The 27,908-nt window shown below is 39.9% G+C and overlaps 1 protein-coding gene across 3 annotated transcripts; it reads right to left on the bottom strand.

The window, feature by feature from the left end:
- Positions 1-10: 10 nt before the first annotated feature.
- ERGIC3 (ERGIC and golgi 3) lies at positions 11-26,937 on the bottom strand. 3 transcript variants are annotated; one of them, XM_068700140.1, is made up of 14 exons: positions 26,778-26,937; positions 26,561-26,631; positions 25,944-26,031; positions 25,297-25,416; positions 22,884-22,977; positions 21,640-21,805; positions 20,136-20,193; positions 12,073-12,087; positions 8,474-8,505; positions 7,737-7,833; positions 6,123-6,187; positions 3,391-3,527; positions 2,359-2,414; positions 11-1,052 (listed from the first exon to the last, which is right to left on the bottom strand). In XM_068700140.1, exons 1-14 carry the CDS (start codon positions 26,863-26,865, stop codon positions 973-975), a joined length of 1,167 nt encoding a protein of 388 aa, XP_068556241.1. In that variant the 5' UTR covers positions 26,866-26,937; the 3' UTR covers positions 11-972. The 3 variants fall into 3 exon arrangements, with proteins under 3 accessions (XP_068556241.1, XP_068556242.1, XP_068556243.1); XM_068700141.1 differs by lacking the exon at positions 12,073-12,087; XM_068700142.1 differs by lacking the exon at positions 26,561-26,631 and having other exon boundaries at positions 26,778-26,931.
- Positions 26,938-27,908: the final 971 nt, after the last annotated feature.

Genomic DNA, 27,908 nt, shown 5'->3' with positions numbered 1-27,908 from the left:
TGCCTCAAAGTAAGTCAGGAATTCATATATTTTATTTTTGCCTTCTTGTTTTCAATTTTCTCCCACTCTAATTTTACATAACAACCATATCACTCACTTGCGTCGATCATTATAAAGAAAAAAAATCACCATCATAGTATCTTCACCCTCTCCCACATTGCATGTATTTTTTATTATAATTTCCAATTCAATACCAGGATTGGTTCAAATAATTTAATTATTCTTCCAAATGCTTTACCAGAACACAGAGGATGGACTTTATTACAAAATATAAACAGAGGGGAAGTGCAAACACAATCCAATTTTAAAATTATTTAAAACTCCAAACTCTTTTTTTTTTTTTTTCTTTTTCCTGAAATATTAACTTGCATCTTTCATAAGAGCAATCTGAAGCATCTGCAATGCCCCATCATACAGAAAGCACATCCTGAGTGCCAGGTCTCATCACATTGCCCTGGACAGCAGGAAGGAAAGCACATGGGATTCAGCACATTTCCACAGATATCTGGCATACACTGTCAGCACATTCAGAAACTTTTTAAAGAATAATTTAAAAAGGATGGATGGCATTGCCAGAAAGTTTATTTGATGTCAACTTCAATCCATCGCAGGTCTCATGACAGCACAGTACATTATTCCTGGAGTCAAAAAGAATGCAGTATCTCCAGCAGCTCTTTCGGCGGGCAAACTGGATGAACAAGGACTGACACAAAAGGGCTTTTACAGTAGGGCCTGCACAGCCAGACAAGATGGCTAATGAATCTTTATAGCAGCGAGTTTCAAGCAGTTCAATCCATAAATTAACGCCAAACAAAGGATGATGAGACATTAAGAGCCAAGAGTTGGGGCCATCTGGTAATTCCAAACCTCTTCTCATGTGCACTCAGAAGATCACATGTATTTTGAAAATCATGTTTAGTTCTCCTTACAGTTTTTTTTTTTTTTTAGTGTGTGGGTGAGGTCACTGCTTATTTATATTGCCTTCCCGAGTTCGATCTTCTTCTGGATGGCACGTGCTGAGTGATAGATCAAGGAGTCAATGAATCCTGCAACTGAAAGGAAAAAAACAGATCAAGCCAGAGAAGCCTCAAAGAGGGATCAACTCTCACAGAAAGAAAAAAAAATCCTTCTGTCAGTGGAAAGGAATTCCAGTTCCACCAAGACAAAAAGCAGCTGCTGCTGCTCAGAAGACTAAGGTCTTCATCTCATTAGGAGAGACAAGATCCAGCTTGCAGGGCAGAGGTGACCATGCTTCTCCAAAAAAAGTAAAACTCTCAAACAAGTAAAAATGAGGCTAAGATGAATCACATATGCTTACTGATGAATTAGAAAAGTTTGGAAAAGAAGTTGATTCTGCAAACTTTATATCATTCTACTACCACCCTGACCCAACTTGCCAAGGGTATGTTTTCCATTTTTTGCTTGTTTCACAGTAACCTTAAAAGTAAGCTCTTCTACCTGATAAAACACGTTGCCCTTTACAGATGCCCTTTCTAGGAGATTGCAATGATTAACCACCAAGGACACAAAATAAACTGATGCTTTAGTACTTTCTGCAGTATTTTCCCCAAATCACTCCAGCCAGTACACTGAAGATGCCTGTTAACTCAGTGCTTGTTTGTGACCACAGAAAAGGTCTACTGCACCCCCAAATCCAGGCAACCCAGCTTTCACAATACAGGAATTCTGAGCTACTCCCTTAGCTCCCTCTTTTTCTTGAGGGTTCACAGGGTAATTTACCCATTGAAACATTACACATTGAAAATATCTTTGCTTACTGGCAATGATATTTTCAATGCCTTTATGAAGCTTCATTTTTATTTTATTCAACAGTCTAAGAAATAAGTGGTTACTTGATCCTGCACAACTACATATATTTTAATGCTAGTTAGAGTAGCAGCTAAAATGGGAACTGGTTCTTCTATTCTAAGGTTGGAATAGATGATCTTAGAGGTCTTTTCCAACCTGAATGATTCTATTGCTATAGAATATAGAACTACTAGTCTTGCTATCTGGTCTTTCAGTAATACCCATGGTGACTTTTGCCCTGAAAGTATTTCTACTTGTGGAACCAATTTGATGCTCTAAGAAAAAAAAAGCTATGACACAGCTGATTTGATCTGTCCTCTAGCCAAGAAAATAGTGCAGATTTCAAATAGTATATGAAAGACTGCATTATTTGAAAATAAAATATCAGATACTCCCATAGCTCTGTAGAACATCTTGCATCCCCTCCTGAAGGCTAAGATCACCTTTCCCCAGTAGACAGGGGTTTATTACCAGCCATGAAGACTATAGAAAGAATAAGATGGCAAGTATTTACTCTTTAGAGAGAGAAATAATTTAAAGGTGCAATACCTGTAAATATGCCACCAACAATGGCACAAACTCCTGTGAGAAAGTGTGTGAAGGGCCTAAAATGAGGAAAAGAATTTGAACAATCAGCACGAGCTCAGTATGACAAGTAACAATACAAACCAATTCATAATTATCATTATATTAACTATACTACGTAAGCATGCATCATATAAATATTAACAACTGACAACAGGTTCAACAATTAAATAACCACTGTTGGCTACAGGATGAAAAAAGTTTCATCACTGAAACTTTTACTAAGAAGCACCACTGTATTCAGTGCAGTCTAACGAGCCCAGTGGCAACCCCAGGAAGCAAGTACTGAATTAATAAACCTAAAGGATGGCATTTCATTGCTAAGATTTCAGCCACCTGTGCTCAGACAGAATGCACAGACTGCTGTAAGAGAAAAAAAAGAAATCCCTAGGCACATACTAATACATTGTAAGGTATAGAATTTGGCTGTTCAAAGCTTTGACAGCTGTAACTCCTTCCATTTCCCTGCAATTACAAACCTGTGGTTAAATAAGGACCTGGAAAGAAGCAACAAGTTTCACACTGACTACAACATGAAGAAAAGATACAGCAAATGCAGAGTAAGTAAACAAGTTGGATTGGAGCAGGTGCCAGTATAGGTGTTTGTAAGGTGTTATTGGACAGTGAAAATGATAAATTGCATTTGTATCTATTGGTCAGTCACATTGGCTTTGCTACATAAAAGTAGTTTTCCTATCATAAAGGGATTTGAGGGAATTAGTCTAAACTAAGAACCATTATATCAGACTTCTATACGTCTCCATCCTGATACTGGATTAAAACATTCCAGGGAGTATTGGAAAATCCCAGATCTGTTACAGATGTTCACAGTAAAAGGAAGTGCATTGGGGAGTACCTCATCCTCTCTGCTGACTGTAGAGGAGCTTGGCTGACTCTCAGGCATGTGCAGTCATTATCTAAGTGAGGACAGTGTTTTAAGCTATGCAAAACGACAAAATCAATACAGTGAACGAAATACACTGAAATGTCTCTTACCTGTGTTTCTCTGTCAGCTTCACCATCATGGGTGACAGTTCATATAGCACAAATACACCAGGCAGACCTTGGTCCCCTATTAGCCCATTGGCTATTTTCTCATGTCGTGTAACTGAAAACTGGTTAGTCCTTACCACCTAGCAGGAAACAAAAGCAGCAAGCATTGTTTTGTTAACAAGGAGTAGCAAAGGCTACTAAAACACAAGTTCAGTGAACCACATCAGTGTTGTCCTGCCCCCTCAACTTGTAGGGTCCTGCCAGTAGTCGTGGTGCTAAGAATGATGGTGCTAGCAGCACCATCAGAATCAGGTCTATTTTTACTACAGGATATTTATTGGCTAAATCCACGTTTAGCCTAAAGAACAAGCTATGCATCAGTCTCCAGGCTGGATTGTTCTGGTCTCTGTTGGCAAGTAACTGGGATAAGCTGTTTTTCTCAACCTCAGGCTGAAGTCCATGTCAACCTCTGCCAATCTGCAGTCCACCTTAGCATGCTTCAGGAGATGGCACTGATGTACAGACTGGGGACAGGTCAGATTCCTGTGGCACTGATCTGTTTGACTTCTTAAGTCTATTGGCTTAGCTTTACCTTGTGCAGTCACTCTCACTATTTCAAGTCCATAAATACTGTAACAGCTAACTCCTGAGACCCTCTAAGAGTCAACATTTCAAGTACTGAGCTCCCACACAATCCGATGAAAAATCATCTCCTCATATGAAGCATTGGGAGACAATGCTGAAAGCTGAGAGAGGCCTACCATTAGCAGATGAATTTAAACAGAAATAGCAGGAATAATTTAAGCAGGAATAGCAGACACCATTCTGTGAAGCATAAATGGAATATGGAAGAAAGGGTATCACACAACCCTGGTATCTGCAGTTTGAGAAGGCTATATGCATGTATATTCAAGAGTGAGGAAAGAAAAGAAATAATATATAAAGGCAGGAGAGCTTTAGGGCTACAGAAGGATGAAGATCACTCATCTTTGTGCAAATAAAAGATCACCCTGCTGTATTCCTCTGTGCCCTGCAATTCTACAGGTTGTTTATACCATTCCTATTCTTACAGAAAATAAATTGAGTTTCTATAAAATTAAATTATGTTCTGTCATCCCTGATCAGCTATCTGACAAATCATAATTAAAGCTGAAAAAGATGCTATCCAGTTTCTTTATCAAATTCTACATTTGGGGCTTCCAAGTACTGACTGTATAAGACAGGTCATGGTACACATATGGTAACACACGTTGATTCAGTTACCATAAGTACGAGCATCATGGTTTGCATGGATTCCTCTCCTGGAGACTAAAAGCAATTATTTTGACAGAAGAAATCCTTTGAAAACTGTGTGATGGATCTACATGTGAGATTTCCTCTACAGAATCATAATCCATGGTATACCGGGTGATGGTTATAAGAACAGGGCTCCAAATTAACTATCCCTCGTACATAAGGAATTTAAATCATTCACAAAAACTGCAGAAGCATCCTGAATCCAAGCAGACTGAGCTTCAGATATGGTCTGAAGGTTCTCTCAATACCACCACATAGCAAGTAATTTCCATCCAACTTCCAGGAAAAACAGATGGGCCCAAGAAAGGCAGGGTATTTAAAAAAGAATGGTCCACTTAAGGATTTATCATGAGAACTGATTCCTGCAGATAGCTTCAGTCTGTAGGGCAGATGAAGAAACACAACTTATGTCTACCTCTCCAATGGATTGTTATATTGTCCCGCTCACACTGCTGTAGGATAGTTTTGCTTGAGTGCCTGTATTCCATCTACTGTGGACATGTGGCTCCTCAGATCTGTGGTTCCTACAGTCTCTGACATTAACTAATAATTTGCTGGTGATATAAATTCCAAAGTACCTAAAGCAATATGAAGGCTGTGTCTAGCCACCCTCTTTTGGAGGCTAAAGTAGAGTTTTTAAATTGGAGACAAGCTCATCTTGTGTTATTCTCTAAATAACACTTTTAGGATCTCCTTGGTGCGTTGACTTCTCCTGAACAGACACTAGGAGGGATTCATGAGGGAACATAATGAAAATGGTATGGTCACTTTGAACTAGGTGGGATGGAGGCTGAAATCTGCTTAATCATTGTAGAAACATTATAGATGACATTACACCACAGAAACTTGCTTTTGCTGAGGCTGCAATATGAAGGAAGTTGAATAATTTGTCTTGCTTCCACTAGAGGTCAGACATCATCAGAATCAGAATATGACGACTAAAGTCTAAAGGCTTTCAGTTGCTTTATATGGTGAGGAAGTAGATTATCTGCTGTGTCAAAAGAAGAAAAAAAAACCCTAAGAATCATGTTTCAGATCTGCAAAATGGCAATTATCCCTACTGAATTACTGCTTATATCTTGTATAGAGTTGGGCATGAGAGAGCTGAAGCCACCCAATACATGTTTGGAATAAACAAATATTAAACTATACAAGAAAATAAACTAGGAGAAGAAAAATACGTCATTGCACAGAATCTTGCTGGGATCCTATCCTGTGCTGCAGGCTGTGAAAAAGAATTGAGCTGAGGCTGCTTCATTTCTTATACCTATGGTACAGGCAGAGTGTGACACAGGTATGACCACAACAGATACTGCTATTAAAGTATAACCTCATCTCCTGTTTAAGTGGGTGTATATGTAACAAGAAAAGACAGAAGAATAACATGTAGGTTTATGATTTTTATAAAAGGCCAAAGCAACAGGAATAAAGGTACTTACTTCACCGTCTACCTTCATATAAACTGTGGGGACCACTTTGACAAAATACTGAAACATCATGGAAGCTACAAACAAAGACACAGAGACATAATTAATACAGAAAATAGCAAAGTTCTGTCTTCATTTTTTTCTTCCCTTCAGATTATTTATGCACATTGATAAGATCCTAATTTTGATAAGATCCCTAACCATTCCCTCCTCCAGGCTGAACAGTCCCAAACTTCAGCCTAGGTGAAAAACTTTTTTTAAACCACTTATCAATACTATAGTTTTTACCAGTACAACTTCTTGAAAATTCTTACTCTATGACATGAAAACCTTTATATTTAACAGCATCGTCCTACAAAAACATACTCAACTCTAAATAAGCAATCTATATCAACTTCAATTAACATTTAATCTCCTGATGACAAACATCAGGTTTCTACAGGATAAAGAGGAACATCTGGATCAGTGAATAGAAAATAGAATTCCTTCTGCTACCTCAGACCAGCCAGTTCCTTCAGTTCTCTTAAAAAAAATGGAAGGTAATGATCACTTTGAAAATCAGTTTTCTCAGAAATTCCCTAGAGAATATTACTCATCCATTTCTACACGAGTAATTTTCACATATAATATCCTTCGCTGGTGTGCAATAAACATAAATTTGACCTGCAATCTACTTCACCCACTTCTTTTCTGGAAAATACCTTCAGTCTTAGTAATTCCTCAAGATTTTTCCAGCTGTTTAGCTGATGCCCAGCACGGAAAACTTTAACCTACAGAGAATTTTACCAACCAGATACAGATTCCCTCTCATAGTTTTTTACTCCACAGAAAAATAACAGCATCATGGCATCCTTTCATTTTTCTGTATTTTACTTTAAGCACCACTCTTTGATTTGGGTGCAACAAGTAAAATAGTAAAATAGTTGGTGAAAAATTTTATAGAACAGATTCAGGTAGGATAACAATCCTACTACCATCTTGAACCAAACAACTTCTCTCTCCAAACTTTATTACATAACATAATCTCAAGTGCCTACAAAGACAAAGTTTGCAGATTCCAGTGGATCTAAATGTGACTAATCTCTGCAGTGGTATATAAAGTAGGTTTGTATGAATAAACCAAGATGACAGTTTGAGCAGCAGTGGCATAAGGAGAGAACTGTCAGAGCTATCCATCGAAGATCAGCAATAGCTAATCTTAAGCTGTTACAGTTGGGTAGATCAAGGTCAGACAGATACCACAGCTCTCCAGCAACTATCCATTAGGCTTTTTTTCTATCCTGTGGCTTCTAGCTATATCTTACTGCACACAGTAGCCAGGCAGGGCTCTCCCTCAACTACACATATTGTAGGCGTTCAATAATAATGTCCTGTACCTTCTGTTGTATATCCATAAACACTGAAAAGAGACATCTTTCAGAAAGGTCACAGAATCAAAACAAAACACGTAGGCCAGTTTGTTCTGGCTGAGTGGAAGCATCTGTTTCAGAAAGAGCACAAGGCGGAGGACTCTGAGTTTTACACAGTGCTGTCAGGGTTCTTGTTAAAGACTAGGAACTTTGCTCCTCTTCTCACCTAATTCATTAATATGGACACTTAAAACGATTTCTCTTGGTTGGCTCTTACCTTGCTGTGCAGTGACGTCTGTCCCATCCAGAGGATTCACAATGCCTGGATAATCCCTTCCAAATGAGAGATGTTTGATGTAGTGCGTCATATTGATCTGAAATAGAAATGCTAGGAACTCAAACAACTGCACAGCATCCTAGTGGCACAGCAATGGGCCTAAAGTTAATTATTTGTATATTTTTCTGATTGTTGCTCTGGCAGGTCCTCCCTTACCCTGCACTTCCTAATTGTGAACTCTAAAGAACTTGCTCTTCCCTTTTATTTATGGGAGATTACAAGATGTGGATTCTCCTTTTCCTGTTTGAAATCCCCACATCTTGGTGCCCTTTCCTCTCATCTGCAGAGCAAACTCTCCTACCCCCACCCACCTTTCCACCACTCTTTCATCTGGTCAGTCGTATAGGTAGGGGCATCGTCTGCCTTCCTTCCGGTACAAGGTAAACTCCAACAGATCCAGCAGTATTTGTGAAAATGTTGATTCTAATAAGCTGGGAAGCACAGATTAAAGACCAAGACAGCCTTAGGAAGACAGAAGCAGGCTTGCCAGGCAACACAATGACGTTCCACAACACACTTTAGGGCCCTGTGTGAAAGCAGGTTCCAGATTATGCACAGATTTGTAAAACCTAAAGACAGCTGGGCTCAATATGCTAAGATCTCAATGTGGCAATGGCATGGAAATCCAGAAGGAAAACAGACTGAGAGAATCGGGACACTACCTGAAGAACACTTACATTATCAAGTCCGAAGCTCTGGAGGTCATGAACTGTAACAGAAAAATAGTTTAACAATATAGTTCAGACTACGATATCAAGCATATCTATTTACTTTATTTTAGCTATAAGAGACCTCCCCTGTTTACAATGGCAAGAAAATAAGATGGTTTTCACTCTGGTTTGCAGTAGGGTATGTGACAGATGTCACAAATGTCAAAAATGCCAACAAATGTCTAAAGCAAGTTTCAGGGGTCAAGCAAGGAAAATTTCACTGTTATCTCAATCATGATCTGACATCCCTTTTAGTTCTTGCTTCATTTCTCTAACAATTCATTTCTAAAAAACATAGAAATATGACATCTAAACTAACAGCTGAGGAGATCGTGTGCCTTAACATTGCATCAAGGTGCCCTGAATAAATCACCAGCATCTTAGCAACTCTTAGCAAACTGCCTTGTTGCTGCTGCCTAGAGAATGCAGAGGGAAAGGTAAAGTCTTTGGAAGGACAGCCTTTCAGCCTGCCCTCTCTCTGACATCTTGCATACAGCAATACAATGACATTGGCAGCACTATGCTTCCAGAAGAGACCTGGCAAAGATATGGGTCATGGAAGGCAATGTTAAAAGGAATTCATATATTTTTGTTGGCTACTTAAGTGGCTTTATATAATGCTAGAAGCATTGATCTCAGAACGAAAATGTAACTTACAACTAGATTTCAGTAACACTCCTACCAGGTTTATCCAAAGTTGCACAATTATCCTAAAGTAACCCGAGGCTGTGGCACATTTTAACAGGTAAATTCATGTGCTCAGGAAGCCACACTTCACCTTTCACCTACACAAAGAAAAACATACTTCAAAAAAATCATGTGCTATTATTTTATGTGTTGATGGGGTCAGATCGCTGATTGCTGTATTATTAATGAGGATTAGGAATGCTGTTCTCTTAAAGGATTCTGACAATGCCATCCAGCATAAGAAAGGCTGCAAAGCTAAAGAACTGATTGAAACTAGCCTCTGCTTTAAAACATTTGCTTAACATGAGTATGCTGTCAACTATTTTTTTCCTAATAACATCCTTCAATAATGTAATAGAAGCTTTCCTTGTATTTATATAAAACCTTACTAAAGCAAAGATATATAAAAATGCAAATCAGAGAATGTACAGTTAGAAAAGGAAACACTCTGCCTGCACTATAGTCTTCCTTCTCCTAAAACTTTCATCTAGGGAGAGCTCCTTGCCATTTCACAGTGAAAATGTTTGATGCTTGGGAATCAAGGCTGCAGTCACTGGAATTAAGGCAATGGTTTTGCATTACAAAGAGCTCAAGGCAGCACTGGCATCACATACTCCTGTTGCTGTCTGGCAAGTATGCAGACCTATCACTGCCACCAGCATTGTTGTTTGTGTGTCTATGCTGGCAGCTGGATCAAAGACCTCATTTGGATTAAACAACAACAACAATCTACCACAGATTTGGGAATACATATCAAATAGTGGGTAAAGAAGGGAAGGAAAGAGGTGGTCTCAGTATTACACTACATTATTTCTTAATAATTTCTAGCAATACCATGTAATGTTGCAGTATTACGCAACTAAGTCAAGAGTTAAGTGGGTTAGTTGTCAGTTGAGCATTAAGTCTTGCTGCCTTTTGTACAGACTGCAGCAGACTAACTTTCAGTTAACAACAAAGTTATACAGAGAAAAGTTACAGCTGTGATGGATCTGCATTTAAACTGGACCTAAAGCCAAAGGAATAAAACAGTCTTTGCTCCTCAATTTTCTGTTGATGGCTCATTCCCCTCCCACCCTCCTCATGGTCACAAACCACATCAGAGAATATAACTAATCAAAACATAAATACCGCTTGAAGCGAGGCTATTCCATCAGCCAGATCAACTTTAAAACAAGGCTAAGCACAAGGCTGCACTAACACTTGTGAGAGGTACAAGCCACCTGCATGGGGAGGGATGGGAACTTTCCTCCTGACAGCTGTGCTGTTATGATTATGGTGTTTATCAGTTTTAATGCTTGGGCAGTCACATTTGTTAGTATTTGAAGTGGGAGCTGAGTACTAGTAAGGTTGACAAACCTTACAGTGATAGCAGAGTACCAGAGAAATTCAAGAGAAGAACTTGAGAAAGCCCAGTCATTGACTAACCTGTGAAACTAGCTTTACATCATGCATGACACTAATTTTAATGGTTACAACAATTCAAAATAAAGTTTCCCCAAAGTGCTCTGATATAATGCTTTCCACAGGTAAAATGCTGATTATTAGCTTTTATAAAACCTCTTCAACTAATGATTTACAACTGCAAAAATGCATGATTCATACATTCAGTTTCCAAACTAGTCTTCCACCAAGCTACAAGTTTATCTTTGATCACTAAGGATGCTAAGCACATATGTATGCAGTCTAGGTCAGAGAAAAATATTAAGCTAATCACAGCTTGCATAACATAAAACAACAGTCTACTTACTGTGCTTAGAGAAGAAACAGTACAAGGTAACAGAACAGATCTTAAGAGACTGTCAGGTAGGACCAGGGATTGTTTTTTTCAAGAAATATAAGTACATTCTCTTCTTTCTGTAACTGCAGCTAAATGCTTAGCTAGATAAGATAAATCTGTAAAAGATCTTAGGTTTGTTGAGAAGTCTCTCCTTCTTATATAACCTCATTTTTTTTCACCGTGTTAGTAACAGTTTTAATTCTGCTGTCTATCTTAAGAATTCTCTCCATCTTGCATTTCTGACCTGATCAACCACAAAGACTCAGACTCTGTAATTCAGTCCTGTAAAACAGGGTTAAAAGCACTTACTGCCAGTTAATAAATCCATTAAAATTGCAAGAAGCCCAAGACACAGCTACCCAAACACGCTGTTCCAAAATGAACTAGGTCACCAATTTTCACACTGGGGATGAATTTTCTGGAATAAAAAAAAAGCTCTTAGAGGAGCACAATGGCAGGAACATGATGATGCATTGTGAAGAGGGCATTGAGGCAGGGAGCAACGCAGAAAATGTTGCAGTCTGGGGAGGGAGAGAGGACAGTAGGGATCCTGAACCCTCTACCAGATGTTACTGAGTGGATACATCACATTTCAATCTGTTATTGCCAGGATTTTCTCACCCTTACAAAAAATCCAATGGCTTACAAAATCTTGGAAAACCTTCTACAGAGTTTTCGGAGATGAGCAGAGTTGGTGCATGAATTCCCAGAAGAAATTCTCTAGCCTGTTGCACAAATGAGCTTAAACAATATAATTACCCCATCTGACTTCAAAAGGCAGAAGTCCCTCCAACTTGTCACTATGTCCCCCTCAACTACGTTATCTGTGTAAAACAACCAGTAATCCGCCAACACGTTATCTCCAACACTGACATATCAAATTCCTTTACGACAAAGATTCTCAACCTTTTCCATCTGACCTCATTTACCACAGAAGAATGACCTGGGATTGCTCTCCTTTTAGCTTTCAGGAAATCTTCTCAAATCCCAGCCTAGATCAACAGCTCCTCCCAAAGGAGATTTATGGGCACAGCAAATAATAGAAATCAGGTTAGTACTGCAGTAAACAGTATTGAAAAAAAAAGGATACAGCAACACTTACTCTCAACAGCGTGCACTGCAAAAATGAGCAGAGTAGGAGAGAAAAGAGAAATATTCAGATCCTTACAATGAAAAGCAGACTCAGATACAGCAGCATTTAAAACTTGTACCAAAAAGGGGGAGAAAAATAGCTTTAGTGGTGTGCTTTCTAGGCCATTTAAGAGGACTCTCTAGTCAAAGGACTGATATATGGACTAGCAGTCACTTAAAAAGTAATGGAGAAACAAAAATGCAGGAATTAATCACTAAAAGGAAAATTACAGTGGGATGTCCATATATGTTAAAGTAAATCCTGAAGTAGCATGCCAGGTAACACTCCTAGTTATATTTATATTCCTTCACAGTCTTTCAGTTCCTTAGGGTAACGGAAAAGTCATTTTAGCAGCAATCAAAGCTATCCAGAGGTGTAGTCAAAGTTCATTCAGAACACATTACCATTCAAATCTAGGTAAGATTTTTTTTTATTAATCAGACCTGTGCTTCTTTCATCATACCTGGTGCACAGATAAGGTGGCAAACCGCAAGATTATTTTTGTTCACTCTGTTGAAAGATCCCAACAAAGGTGAATACCTGGAAGGATGCGGGGACAGGGGAAACGTATGCTTGGACTGCATATCTCAAAACATACTAATTGGTGTTAAGTAATCTCCTTTTTTGTTGTTGTTTCAAAAGACTGTTCACAAGTACATTTACATTGTATGTGGCTAACCAATAACTTTCACAGATTTATACCTGTATGAAGATAGACCACTGAATACTTTACGCAGCAACTCCCAGCCCATTCTGCCAAATGCTGTGCTCCCGGTGGTGCTTCTGTGACAGCATCGTTTTTGGTATGGAGGAAGTATGGAATGTATGGAGAGCCTCCAGACGGCTGCTTGGCAAATGTTAGGCATTCCCAACAAGTAATACAGCTTGAGCTTTGATCAACTATAGGCCATTGGAAATGGAAAAATCACTTTTTGTGGCAAATTCAACTTGATTGAATTGTAAACAGTTTTGTCTATCTACACAGAAATGGGTGAGACCTTGAGTCTTTCAGCACCAATACAATCAACCCCTGAAAGGAGTTTACCAATGTATAAGGAAAAGTCCTTAGCAATGCTGAGGATGAAATAATCACCTCAACCTCCAGTGTTCAGACTGAGGATGAAAATTATTAATTTCTTGGCAGACACTACTTTGGGACATTTGGAACAACAGAATGAGTTCACACAAACACCTCGATGGTAGGAATACCACACAGGTGATCAACCAGAGGATTTCAATTTCCTCCATGATAAAATTGGGACCTTGGCTGATGGGAGGTTTCGATTTCCACCTTTTTTCCCAAGAATGCTGGTAAGCATAGAAGAGCTCAAATGAGGTATTTGTGTCTGTAGAAGCTGTGTAATAGCAGGGTTCTGGGTCAGGAGAATAGGAGAAGGGTGCAGTCTCTGCAGCCAAAAGAATTAGTATGACGGGCTTTTGGTAGCCAATGAGAATATACCACGGGGCCTAAACAACGATAACCAGTCTTCAGTCAAAGACACTGTCCTTCTTGCAATTCAGCATTCAAACCATTAGAAACTATGTAAAATAAGATCACAGAATCATCTTGGTTGAAAGAGACCAGGTAGTCCAGCTTCTGACCTAACACTAACAAATCCTCCACTAAACCACTAAAACATGTCACATGGTGGATTAGGTCTCATCCATGGTGTCCAACGATGCTTTCAAGTAATTTCTGGCTGTCAAATGAATCTACTAGAGAAGGGAATAAGCCTACCCTTGAGTACATGGACAGAACATTAATGAAAGCTTACAACTGAACAGTGAATTTGTGGTCTTAGGGAGCTAATCTTCACAGATTCCTAGTGAAAGCTTCGTGACTCCAAATAGGCTCTTTTCAAAAACTCTTAAAAAAAGAGTTTTCCTATCTTTTGAGAAGAGGGAGACTTCTTTCATTCTTTCTTTCATAGTCACCACCACAAATGAGGAAAACAAGTGGTAATCACAAAAAAAAAATAAATCAGAGATATCTTCTTTCCTCCAGTTGACCAGATAAGGTGCAAGAAAAGCACAAAATTTGGATCCCATTCATAACTGCTTCACTCACAGAAACTGTCACAGTCATTGAAAATGTGTCTTTAGGACAGAGAATGCTCTGAATGTGATCATCAATGTCAACTTTTTTTTTAGTCAATCAAAGGAATCAAATTATATATTTTAAGAAAAGGTCTCTCAATAAACATGATGAGTGATATCTTCACTAGAAAATAGTGATGATCACACCTCTGCAACAGAATGGTCCAAAGACGATCTAAAGATTAAATGAAAAGCCTCAGCTTCCCCTGGATCTGAAGAAATATGGCAAGGAGGAAGGAACTGATATGAGGTTCATCTCCCTCCTGAGGAAACTATCACTAAGGACGTTCCCCATGCTGGAAACTCACTGCAAAGCTCTACAGCTGAAGCAGGAGATGGCTGCTACTGTACAGACATGGACAGCAGTGGCAGCAGCTCTTCAACCACAAACCTCAGGAGGTTAAAAAGTTAGATCATTTAATTTAATTGTTTAACCATTCTTTTTTTTTTTTTTTTCTGAGATTAAAAAAGAAAACAACACTTTTTTTGAGGAAAGAAGGTGTGAGCTGCTGCACAGAAAACATCTACAATACCCAGGATCACAAAAAGACAAAGTTGATGCTGGAAGCTGTTCTTACAAAGACACAACTGAAAAGAGAACTTCCTAAAATCTGAAGCATCCCATACAAACTGACATAAAAAATTCTGTTTAGGATTCAAAACCTGTGAAGCAGACAACAGTGAAGCAGACCTAATCTCAGCTGGTACTGAAAATGAAGAAGTGGGAACAGAAGACTGCAAATATCACTAATGTTTGACTTTGGTATTCCCTTGACACAGGAGAGCCAGGACTACTAGTTTCAGTGCCAAGAAGTCTGCTTGGAAGCGTTCTAGTCCTCCTGACAACTTCCTTCAGTCCCGCTCCTAACAACCTCGGATGTCTCAGTGCAACTGGACCACAGTTACTGAAGGAGTAAGACAAGACCATTAGGAGCCAGTACAACATTCAGGAATGGGGTTTTCTCTGACACTGAAGATGGAGCATCATGGAGCAGCTTTAAAGCAACCAGTTTTCAATGCTTCCAATGATTTGGGCCAAAAATCAGTGTCACTGCTTGCTTCAAAAGCAAATTCCTGAGGTTTCAGCTCAGCTTCTCTGTAAACACAGCATCTGAAGGAAAGATAGACAGAGCACCTATCCAAGAAATACAAGCAGTATACTTACAGAATAGCTAAAAAGTAATTAACTGTTATAGATGGCACAAAGGCACTAAGATTATATTTGTGAATTCTACTAGAAAGAAAAATTTCTATGACCTGAGGTGAACAGCAGCACATATTAAAAAATTTAATAGTGAAGAAAACTAAGATAAAACATGATCACAAGGCTATGTTGCAAAAATAGCCCAGCAATGAAGTAGCCTCCAACGGCCAACTGAAAAGAACATAGCAACTCCTTACTCATGAACCCACCGGGGGGAAAGAATAGTAGAAGCCTACTTTTTATAGACACAACAGCAGTTAAACGTTATCTATGTCTGCCATTTCCAATCAGGTATACTGGAAATGTGAATGTGGATGGCTAAAAAATTAGTTAATGCAGCAGAGCCTGACATTTTATTTATCTCAGGACAGAAACACAATCTCAATTTATAAATTGCATTAGATTTCATGGCCTGTGACTCTGAGAAACCAAAATGAATACAAAGTTGTATTTAATGATTGTGCAGAATGACTTTCATCTATAACATCAAAAGAACACGACAAAAAAGGTTACATACAACTACAGAAAAGCATCCATGCAAACAACAGTAAGTGAAGTGAAATAATCTCACCTGGATTTAACATTCATGCAAGCAGAAACAGAACAAAACAAAAAGGACAAAATAACTTTTTTCTTCGAAGTGGACAAACTTTTTTTTTTTTAATATAATTTTTGTTTTTCAGCATTTTCAGTGTTTCTAGTTCCTTCAGTCACATGAATATTGCATAGGGACAGAGAGCAGAAGTGTTAAAACAAGTAAAGTGTTGAACACTGCTAAAAAGACTATCAGGAGACCACCAGAGGCACTTTGGGCGTAAATATTAGCAGAGTATAAAAATAGTTAAGACAAATTCTGGGGTACGCATGCTTCTCAGAGCTTGAGATGTCAGGGTCTTGATCTTTAAGAAAAACCCTTTGGACATTTAGAATGTTAAACACAAGCAAAATATGGTTTGACTCTATTTCAGCAGGTGTCACTTTATGATAAGACAATACACTCAATACACTTGCATTTCTTAAAGCATGAGATTCATAGGCCACCTGTCTCAAAACTTTCATTCCCATTATTCAGTACAAATGTTTGCATACCAACACAAATACATACCTTACTGTTAGACACTAATTCAAAATAGCCAAATGTGGTTGCAACTAATAAAACCTTATATTCAGTAAACTCTTAAGAAGATCTGTTAAGAGGCTTACTCACTTATACAATATTTTAAAATGAAAAAATAATTTGAGAGCTATTGTTGATTATTTAATTTTGGTGGCTACTCATTAGCATTCTCCTGATTAGGAAAGTAACCGAATTTAGGCTGACAACGTAACAAACTTCAAGGTAACTTCATCCTTTTTACCTTGTCAACAGGACCTCTGATTTTCGCTGTCTTAATGTAAGGATTTCTGCCCAGACAAAGACAAAGATCTGAGGTTCAGGGATGTGAGACATGGGATGAACTCCTCCATATAAGGCTGCCCCGTTTTTTACCTCGATTACTCTTACATTCAGCTGGTGCTATCAAACCTTGTCTACAGCTATTAGACTCTAAAAAGTATTGCCTACTTTAAAAAGTGGGCAAATGATTTCTGGGGACAAAACAGAAGAATTTGAGAAAAAAATATAAGTAAGGAGAGATAACCGTATGGGAAAAGAAGCCCAAACAAGGAATGAATCATCCCTGAAAAATAAGATTTCTGCACCACATTTATGCTAGGACAACTACTAAAACAAAACAAAAGATCAAAGGTTGAGCTACACACAATTAAAGCTAACATAACTAATCACAACTCATATTGCACCTTATTCTGTACTGGTTCTGTTTTGTGCATGTGTTAGCCCTATATATCCTCTTACTTTTTATTCTTTCTGAGAAAAGCAATTTCAATTCACTTCTACCCAGGAGAGAAGATACAGTTTTGAAGATGTTAACAGCAAGCACATGACATACATTCAGAAGCTGAGATCAGAATTATATTTATGGTGAGATTTACAAAGTATTTCTGAATAGGACCCTTTACTTTGTTAAGAACTTGCTGTGGTGGTTTTACTGTGCTAGGCAGCTGAACTCCACCACAACCACTCTCTGACTCCCCCTCCTTAGAAGAGGAGGGGAAAAAGTAAAGGAAAAAAGAACTCATGGGTTGAGATAAGGATAATTTAATTAAAGGGAAAAATAATTATTAAGGAAATATTCTTATTAATTAAATAATTTAACCAAAGTGAAAAAAGGGAAAGGGGAAAAGGGAAAAAACAAAACAAGTAACGGCTGCGTGGAAGTGCATAGGAAAGAAATTCCTCTCTACTTCCCACAAATGAGTGATGCTTGACCACGTCCTTGCAGCAGGGCCTCAATGCATTTAGCTGGTGTTCGGGAGGACAGACGTTTTTGCAACAAGAGCCCACCCCTCCCCTCTTCTTCCTTTTTCTACCTTTTATTACTGAGCGTGACATCATATGGTATGGAATATCCCTTTGGTTGGTTTAGGTCAGCTGCCCTGGTGACGTTCCTTTCTCACTGCTTGCCCACTCCCTAGGAGGGTCAGAGAGAGTCCTGATACTGTGCCAGCACTGCTCAGCAGCAGACACAACACTGGTGTGATACCATTGCTGTTCTAGCCACAAGTGCAGAGCAGAGCACTCTATGGGCTGCTGCAGGGAAAGTTAACATCCCAGCCAGACCCAGTACAGTTGCCTGTGCAGTCATTATCTGGAGATGTATTAAGCAACAATAATCCTCAAGATAACGGGAGAATGTCAGTGCAACAAACTGAAAAGCTGGTCTGCTAGCTTCAGTACTTGAATAACACCAGCAAATAGAATTATGGACTTGGGTCTAACCATCAGCTGTACAGCCACTCTGACATGAGGCAAGGAGAGTGGTGTGGTGGATCAACTTTCTGTAACGAGTTGCCCAGGGACGCGGTAGAGTCACCACCCTTGGGGGCGTGGATGTGGTGCTTAGGGACATGGTTTATTGGGTGACATTGGTGGTATGGGGGGTGGTTGGACCAGATGATCTTGGAGGTCTTTTCCAACATTAGTGATTCTATGAACGGTCCACACTATTGACATTCTTGTTCATCTCCCTATTTTCTGCTGACTCAAAACAGTAGGGAATAGAAGATGGTAGCAAAAATACTATCGTTGCAGTTTTCTGTCTAATAAAATCATTATTTTTATTGGATTCTTCATAATAACAGTCAGGAATATTCAGACTTCTCTTAGACATTCAACTTCATCCTGCATATTAAGTGCATTAATAGACTAAACATTAATGCAGACTTTATTAAATGGATCAACCATCACATGCATATAGGTGCTTAGAGCAGAATTATGATCCAAAGGAAATATTAAAAAAAATAAATTATTGTATATATTATACATAATATTATATATATTATGTTATTATATATTATATTATTATATAATTCATTATTATTTAAAAAAAGACTATGAAGAAAGGTTATAGTGAGGGCGAAAACATTCCCAGCTTCATGTATGAAAGAACAGGCTCTTGGTGGTGATGGAAAACTCATTGATGGTTGGTTGGTCCCACAAAAATATTGCCCAGGAACAGGTGGAAAAAAGGGTAATCAAATGTTAGGAATTACTAGGAAATCAAGAAATAACAAAAGAAAGAAAATCATCACACTGTTGGCTACATCATGCTTAGCCTGAACCTTAACACTGGGTGCAGTCTGGTACCTCCAGCCACAGCTGAAGTGCAAACATTCAGAGAAAACCAGCAAGGAGGCTCTGAAGTTGAACGGCTTCCAGAAAGGACCACCTGAGTAAGCTGTGACTCTTCAGTGTGGGAAAGACCTGAACTGTAGGTTGAAACAAATAAGGTCTACAACATCTAAGAGGCAGGTTGAGAGCAAGCAAGGACTGCTCACTCGCTCTTCCAACAGAGGAACAAAAGCTATCACATAAAGCTGACTGGTACCACACAGCAAGTAAATGAGAGGTGTTTTTTCTTAAGGCAGAACATACCTGCTGAACATCTTGCAAAAAGGAAGGTGTTGTAAATTCAAGAAGTTTACATAGGTTGGTAGTAAGAAGGGAAAAGTACCTTAAAGAGAGCCACTGAGAGCTCTCAGTAGACTGTAACATATTCAGGAGATTCTAAGAGCTGCAGACTGTTGCCTGTTGAGAAAGTTATTAGAGGCCTTCTTTCCCTCATTATTTAATATAACAGAATTTCCAGAAAACAGGTTTGTCTGCCCATCATCTCTCCTCTCACCGTTTTTCCTTGCCCTCCAAAACACCAATATTCCTAACTGTGCCTCCAAAAGTTTTGCAGTAACAGTCCTTTCTGTTTCTTCCTCTATTCTCCCACTGTATTCCTTAATTTTTAAATTCAGTTGTGCAAGACTTCTGGGGCACGTGCAATTAGAGAGCTAACTTGACCCTTACCACTACTTGCATTCATGTCTATTACCAAGGATAGATGCAATGCAGTGCTACTTGTCATTAACTTAGGTATGCGCTGTGAAGTTGTAAATACTGGCTGTAATACGGTTGCTGTTGATATGCTAGTTTAAGTACATAAAGCAAGTTCTGCAAGAAGTGATGTATTTTATTAGAATAACTAATATTGTGGGGAAAAACAGTTATTATGGATATTAAACTGTTACTATTATGGGTTGCAACTCAAAGCTATTGTAAGACAATGGTTAGATACACTTGGAAGCTAAAGGTCACAATAAGTAGAAAACGAAAATACTTTACCGTGTACGTGGGACTGTTGGAAACTTTTTCCTGGTGCAAAGTGAAAATTTCCAGCTACCTGCAGGGGATAGTGAACTTTCATTAAAAGGTTTGAATCTATATAAATAAAGCAGCTGTACAAGTGCTTGCTTAATTTTTTATTTTTAAACTTGATATACACCATGCAAGCCATTTTTATAGATGACAATACCACCAGGTACTGTCCTAGAAGAGAGATTTCCCCTGTTTCTCACAGGCACAGTCATACTGAAAGCCATAATTACATGCTAATGTAGATAATAACTGTTTTATGCAGAGGATGGAAAAACAAAGAAACAACTAATTACAGTAAACTAGACACTATGAAAATAAGCTGCATGTGAAAATAAAAGCACTAACCAGTTTGTTAAAACTTCATCCTGGAATTTGTAAGGAACACAGATATTAGGTGCCAATCTTGACTGGCACTTACAAGCAGTCATACATTACCCTGGAAGCTCCACATGTCCCAGTCTCACATGATACATTACATCTTTGATGTCTGTGCAAACTCTTGCTTATACGAACTGCAAACCAGATAAGGATGGAGCATATAGCAATGGTACCCAGGAACTTCCCTAGTAACACCCACCTCCGAATCCTAGCTATCTCTAGCATTCCCATTTGAATCCTCCCACCTCATCATATTCTGTGATAAAGGGCTTTATAACTAACTGTTTAGTACCCAAGATGGTGCCCAAATCACAATGCCTAGCTTTGTGAGCAAAATGTTTACTCTTCAAACTTACAGAATATGGTCTACAGGAAGAATACACAAAGATGTGGAAAAACAAACAAAAAACAAACAAACACCAGAGACTTTGATAAAAAATAGTTTGTGACTGACCTTCGGAATGTGCTTGGGTACATAATCTGCGCATCCAAGCATTTTGGTTTGGATACCCTCCAAATGAGAGGGTGGTTATGTAGTTATTTGGTATATCTCATACTGAATTTTCACACACCAGTTGCAGAAAATACCTCTGAAAATTTTCAGCTTTGACAGTCAACTCTAATTTCTTGCTTTTACTAAAGAAGGTAACATTTTCTAAATAAGATAAAATTTTACTCTATTCAGCACCTCTGCTGGCAAGTCGATGGTTACCATAACCTCCAGCATCCGCAGGTGGTCTGTGCTTTAAGACTAGAAGGGCTGGTTTGGAATATCTAACCTTGACGAAGCTGCTTCTCCTCCAGAAACCTCAGCAGAAAAACTTGCTAGCAAGATGGCAGGAAAAGCTAAGCTTTTCTAGGTCGGTGTGCTTCCTACAGCCCACACAATGAAACAGAGAATTATCCCCTTCACAGTGCTTTTCCTGACTCTCCTCTTGAACTCCTTTACAGCTGCAAGTACTTTGTTGCACCCCAGATTTATTATATTACTGTACTGTTAACACAAGCTGGAAAAGGAGAGGAACACCCAGGTTCTGCCTTCTCACAGTCATCACCATCATCCTGCAGGTTTACAGTAAAATTTGTCTCTCACCTTGTTGACCTCCAGGAAACCATACACTTGGCAGCCCTCGTTCTTTTGTTCTTGCATTTTCTGGCTAAACCCTTCCCTCTTGCATTGCTCTATGGTATCTGGGTTCTTGAAGGCCCAGCCTCGCCGCCTGTAGGCTTCTCTGACATCGTCACAAGTATTACAGCATCTGCAAAAGCACAAGTACCACTGAATATCTTTATTACTATAAAGAGATGTTTCCTCTCACTACTCAAATACTTTCTGGACATTTCTTCCCCAAACAAATAAAGCAAACATCAAGGACTGGACCTTGAAAGTTGGCCTAATACTCCTGAAGGAGCTCAAGCATTTTGATTTATTTATATTTATTTATTTATTGATGCAAGGACACAAGCTGTTTTAATACAGTTCTTGGGTCTGAGAAGGCCTTTGCCCATTTAGACAGCCATGTCGTTCCTTGGAAACAAATTTCCCACAAAAATGCCATCAGTGTTCTGCAGTTCTGACTAGTTTGGCATTTCCCCGAGTGAACAAAGCACCTGCCTGTTTCTACTCCTCTTTTTTTCTGTTTTTAGGCCAGGACTGTCAAAAGTGCATGAAAGGTTAATGGCTAACTTTCTTCAATACTTTTCTACCTCTGGATAACATTTTTGTCACCAAAACAAAAAACACAACACCCTTCACTATTGGTTCCATGTTCTGCTGGGCAGAAGTTGAAGGCTGGAACCGTGAAACCCTCAAGATAGAAGCATCTCTTGGGAATGGTGCAACTTGACAGATGGGACAAGCAAGCTATTAGGCAAACAATAATACTGAGGGTACTCCAAAACTCATGGACCAAACATGGATCCATTCTTACAGGAATTTGCAGGTAGGAGGAACAAGGAAAACTAAATGACATCTGTTACATCTGTTGTCTGTGTCAGCAGTGAATGTCTAGTCTTTGCTCCCATAAGGACGCAAAGCCTGCAGAAGCGAGAAGGCAGGGACATAACCAGGTTTTATTCCAAGGCAGCTCACATAATGGTGAGCAATTTTGCATCAACCTTGAATACAGATATAGACACACTAGACAGCATAACTGCCCATCCTTAAATGTTATATGTGTAGCTTCAAAAGACATAACAAAAGTACAATAGTTCTCATAATTCAATGAACATGTGCCCAGAAGGATTTAATTGCACAGACATTTTGAAAAGAAACATGCATGCAACATAAGAATGTTCTCTCAAGTGCTAAGAAGGTATGGAAAAGTCTAAGATTACCGGATGTCCTCAGACTCGGCCCCATAACAGCTCTCACAACGATCAGCATCCAAAGAATTTGGATCAAACACTTTTTCTTCTTCTTTTCCGAGCTCTAAAACAAAATAGGAGCCCAATTGATAAAGTACATCTAGAAACAGTATCTTGTATTCCTGTCTTTTCTACACACAAATGCAATGATTGTGTCCAAAGCTGGGCATCTACATCAGCCTTCTGAAATGGTATGTGCAGAGCCTGTTCAGTTACAAGACAATACCTGATAGTAGAGTGGTGTTTGTCCTCTGAAGAATACCTTCCATAGAAAAAACTAGCTATCTGTAAGCTTTGCTGGGGCACTGGCCAGTATATTACTTGCATAAAAGCTTTGTTAAAACATTGTTTAAGTAGACGCAGTCAGTAAATTGTGACTGATGCAGGACCTGTTATACAAGCAAAATTTTAAGTAACAGTCAAGGCAGTGGTCCATAATGTGTAATCTTATCCCAAGACATGAAGGGAATGTGCCTATGCAAGGCTCAGAAGGGTAAAACATCGGTGTGCTAAGAAAGGGAGAGCACTGTGTCCTCGCTGATGATGTTTGACTGCTGTATGAAAGGTAAGCCAGAAACCACATAAGCAATGGCCTGCAGAGCATCATTCTGTGCCTTTCCACAGTTTATATGCACAATATCCCGTTGTTGTTAAGATCAAGGAAATAAAAACTATTATGAAAGTACTTCCTTTCTAAAGCTAACAACATCTAAAGTAGTTGAAAGTGCACTTAAGAATTCAATCTTTAAAGACTGGTTAAGCTTTTAATTTTGTAATTACTCAAAAAAGATAGAGTCAGGAAGAATACATGTACAGCTTATTAATTGTAACACTTTGTCAAAGCTATGATTTGTACTATTTCAACAAAAACACCTGTACAATGCATGGGGTCTTTCAAGCTATACCAGTAACGGCTTTTTAAATGTTATCAAGTAGCTGCCCCTTCATATGTCTCACAGACAACATTCAGAAGTAATACACACATTTTAGATGCTGTAAATAAACTAGAAAAAATAAAACTCTGCACGGAGGGTTTCTTGCTCTCAACATACATGTACACCTTAACTTGCATGCAGATAAAACATGAAATTGAAAAACTGTCTGCATTAAAATGAAGGAATTGACAAGAAGAATCAACAAAGAAATAATTTATTGTCATTCAATGTAAACGAATAAGATGACATCCAAGCACAAAATGCAATCTATCATAGAAATTACTGAGCTTGGTAACTGTTAACTATTTTAACATAACTATGATTAGGAAAAGCCTCCAAATAACACTACATAATATTTGGGTATATTTTACTAAATTTAAGATCAATATTGCTATAGTCACAATTTAAATAACTGTCAATGTCAATGTTACCTATAGAAACTGGTAATCATAGATTTTAATTAAGATAGGAGGGTTCTTTCTTCTGATCTGACTTGTAACACAGGTGATGAAACTGAACTAGTCCTGTACTTTCTCCAGCTTGCTGCATGCAATGCAGCTGATTTATTTTCAAGTGTCTCTTTCAGGTAAAATGAGTTGCTCCCTACAAGCCTCTTTTCTTCTCTATTGATTATATAAGAAGTCAGCGTAACCTGTTCATACAGAGTAATCCAGATGGAGACTGGTAATACATGTAACGCCAGAGGCCTACATGTGTTAAGAGAATTAGATATGGAGAAGCTGTTTCTGTCTCCACACAGTTTGCCCACAACAATCGGAGAAATCCTCACACTTAGTGATTGTGCAGCTCTTGGCTTCGTTTAGCCCTTCAACTTTAGAAACAGCAGTTATACCTGACTGATACAAATCAAAAATGCAGTTTATGCTGATATATAGAACTACACTAACTCACAGAAAAGGTAATAACGATCACATAATCATAAGGGTTGGAAGGGACCTCTGGAGATCATTGAGTCTAATCCCCCTGCTAAAAGCAGGTTAAGTGTAACAAGGTGCGAGTTTAGGCTTAAGGGTCTAGTCAATGGAGCTTTCCTTGGAAAAAATGTTCTTCCCTCTAACCAGGTTGCCTCATTTATTAGCCCACTGTAATCTAAAGATAGGACCAAACTCAAGTTTTGCCAGGACAGCTGCTTTATTCCTAGCAATAAATATCATTAGCTCAGGGGTTTTATTCCTGAAATGCATCCATGATTCCTTGTCATAATTTCAGAGTATCTAGACAAAGATTTAACTTTCAAAAGCAGCAAGTATAATAGGAGTTTGTCTGATCTTCCAGCTTAATAGATTTGGGTTCTATAAACTCTTCAAGAGTTTATGGTGTTTAAGCACCCTCCAGCTCTCACTTGTTCCCCTGAAAGTCAAAATAGGCACACAGCAATGGAAAGACTACTAGAGCGTCCATGCAAGAATGACAAAATGGCATATTACCATGTCTCTCAGCTTCTGGAGTCACACGATTGCCAGCTTTATCCAAACGTTGCTTAAACAGATTGTGCTCTACATCCAGCTGCTGTTCTCCTGCTACATCCATCGCATCAATGCTCAAATCTGAAACCAGCAAGCAAGGAAAGTTGTCTGCAAAAGCACATTTCTCATGGCTTGTAGCAGTCTGAGGAAGCCTTCAACCAGTTAAAATACAGAACCTTTTAACTGGGGAATACCAATAAATGGAAGAAGATGTGTGGTTGGAGCCAACCACCTTACAGAGAAAATAATATACTGTGCCAGCATCCTAAATGACCCTTCCAAATATGGGGTTTAGTGTACAAGAATGACTGTTTCCAACTGTCACAGAAATCTTTACTCTTAAAGGCAACATAAAGTACAACACCATACAGAAATGTAAGTAGGTTTATGCCTCATCTTCATTTATGGTCTAGAGGACAGTACAGTGTAACTGGAAGCACTGGTTTAAGCACTCAGTCGGCCTGGCTGAAATCACTGCAAGGAGTCACGGATTCCTCCCTGTCCTCAGCATAAGCAGCAGTGCAGCACTCCCAAGCAGCAGGACACTGTGCGTGTCCAGCCCTCGGCCAGTATGCACATTACCCCCGAATTTCAGAAGTCTGACTCACAAGCACAAGGCATATGCGGAAAAGTAACATCTATGTTGATCTTCAGCTTATCTCCCCTTGATTTGTCAACGTATAATTCAGGATGAACCTAAAGAAAAAAAAAAAAGTTTTGTTTCACATGGAAAAAAAAAAAAAAAAGGCCTCTTTCCCTTGATTTCTCTGCCTCAGGGGCTGATTTTTAATGCATGGGACTTGAGACAGGCACTAGCTCGGGTCTGCCACACCTCCCTTGGCAGCTAAACTTCTGCCACTTGCAATAGCTTTAAAAAGCAGAATAATAATTTGGGGATCTCCGGGTGTGTGGTTGGGGTAGTTCTACAGGTGCTTTCTTTTCTCTGCATCTCACGCTTGCAGGCAGGTAGAGACAGCAAGAGGAGATTTAGAAGACCTTTGCCGCAGCTTCACAGGTGTCCCTGGCCGGCCCCCGCGCTCGGTCGCTCTCCGAGGACACCCCACGCCCACGGCCAAGGCTGCCGGGTGCTGGCAAACGGCCCCTGAGGCGCACCGGGGCGCTGCGTGGGCGCCCAGAGGCCACCCGGATCCCTTCCGCGGCGGCTTTGAGGAGAGAGGCGTGAGGAGAGGAGGCAGCCCGGGGCCCCGCCGCTACTCATACTCACCTCCTTGGTGAGGTAGTACTGCAGCTCCGAGAAGAACAGCAGCACCATGATGAGCCCACTGACAACCGTCACTGCCGGGGAGACGAGAACCGCCGTCAGCCCGCCCGGCTCGCCTCAGCCCGCCCGCCGCCGCCCGGCCCGGCTCCCTCCCGTCCCGCGGAGCTCCCCGCGGCCAGGGCCGGGCCCCCCCCAGCCCGCCCTTATCCCCGCCGCTCACCAAGCGCGCCCCCGCACGTCTTGACCCGAAAATCTTCCAGGGTTTTGGGGAAGGCATCGAACCTCTTCAGCCGCCACAGCGAGTCCATGGCGCCGCGCGGCCCGGAACCAAAGCCGCCTTCCGGGGCCGCCTCCCCCGGCAGCTCTCCCGGCCCGGCCCTGCGGGATCGGCCCCGCACCGCCCGGCTCCTCCTCCCCAGCCCCCAGTCCCGGCCCTTCGTTATGGTGCACGCTGCGATCCGCCCCGGCCGCCTCTTGAAGGGCGTCTAGGCCAGTGACTGAAAGCCGAGGGGCGTTCTCTGCACCAGGGGAAGCTGCTGATAAAGGTTTGGGTTTGCTCAGTGCCATCCACCCCCTTAACAGTGACCGTGTCTTTTAAAGATCGGCTCTCTGCAATTTCGAGAGCAAAGCTGTTTCCTCAGACGGTCCGTAGCAGCAGCAAAGCTGGAAGCCAGTCAGCACAGGGCAACAGTGCTTAATTTTTGTCTAAAAAATAGTTTCCTGACAGTTCACAAACATAACATATAGCCCAAGCTCAGCATCATCAAATGAGGCTAGAAGATTTTAGTACAGCGTCTTTAAAAGACATTTAGATGTTGAACTTAGTGATATGGTTTAGTGGAGGACTTGTTAGTGTTAGGTCAGAGGTTGGACTCGATGATCTTGAGGTCTCTTCCAACCTAGACAATTCTGTGTTTCTGTGTGCAGGGGGGAGCTCCCCCCACCTTCCCTTGCCAGGGTGCCCTTTCCAAAACTCCATTTTTGTAATAGCTCCACTTCCTTCTCTCTTCCCAGTCATGCAATAGCTTATACATATAAGTGAAAAGCTATTATTATCTTTTCCTAAGCCACATTACTTATCTACCGCTTTTTTTTTTCCCCTACAGAAATAAGGTAGTCTTGAACAATTTATTAAACAAAGTAATTGCTGTCGTTATGCTTCCAACTGCAAACAGAATAAGTGTTCCTCTACTTCCTACACCAGCTCTGAGAACAGTACAAGACAGAACATCTGTGAGGGTCCAGCTGCACCTATACAACAAAAGAAAGCATTAACAAAATACCTCTTTTCTTCTGCTGCCCACAGAATACTGCTCATCACTACCTTAAGTACAGAAAGAAATGGATTCAT

Source organism: Anas acuta, chromosome 16 (assembly GCF_963932015.1).
Source record: "Anas acuta chromosome 16, bAnaAcu1.1, whole genome shotgun sequence".
Classification (NCBI taxonomy): domain Eukaryota; kingdom Metazoa; phylum Chordata; class Aves; order Anseriformes; family Anatidae; genus Anas; species Anas acuta.
The sequence above is the reverse complement of the archived record's forward strand: the minus strand, read 5'-3'. Positions and strand labels throughout refer to the sequence as shown.

Coding starts and splice junctions, on each gene's coding strand:
- ERGIC3 (XM_068700140.1), bottom strand. CDS start 26,865: ATGGACTCGCTGTGGCGGCTGAAGAGGTTCGATGCCTTCCCCAAAACC. Junction 26,632..26,777: donor GACGTGCGGGGGCGCGCTTG/GTGAGCGGCGGG, acceptor TCTCCCCGGCAG/TGACGGTTGTCAGTGGGCTC. Junction 26,032..26,560: donor AGTACTACCTCACCAAGGAG/GTGAGTATGAGT, acceptor TTTTTTCTTTAG/GTTCATCCTGAATTATACGT.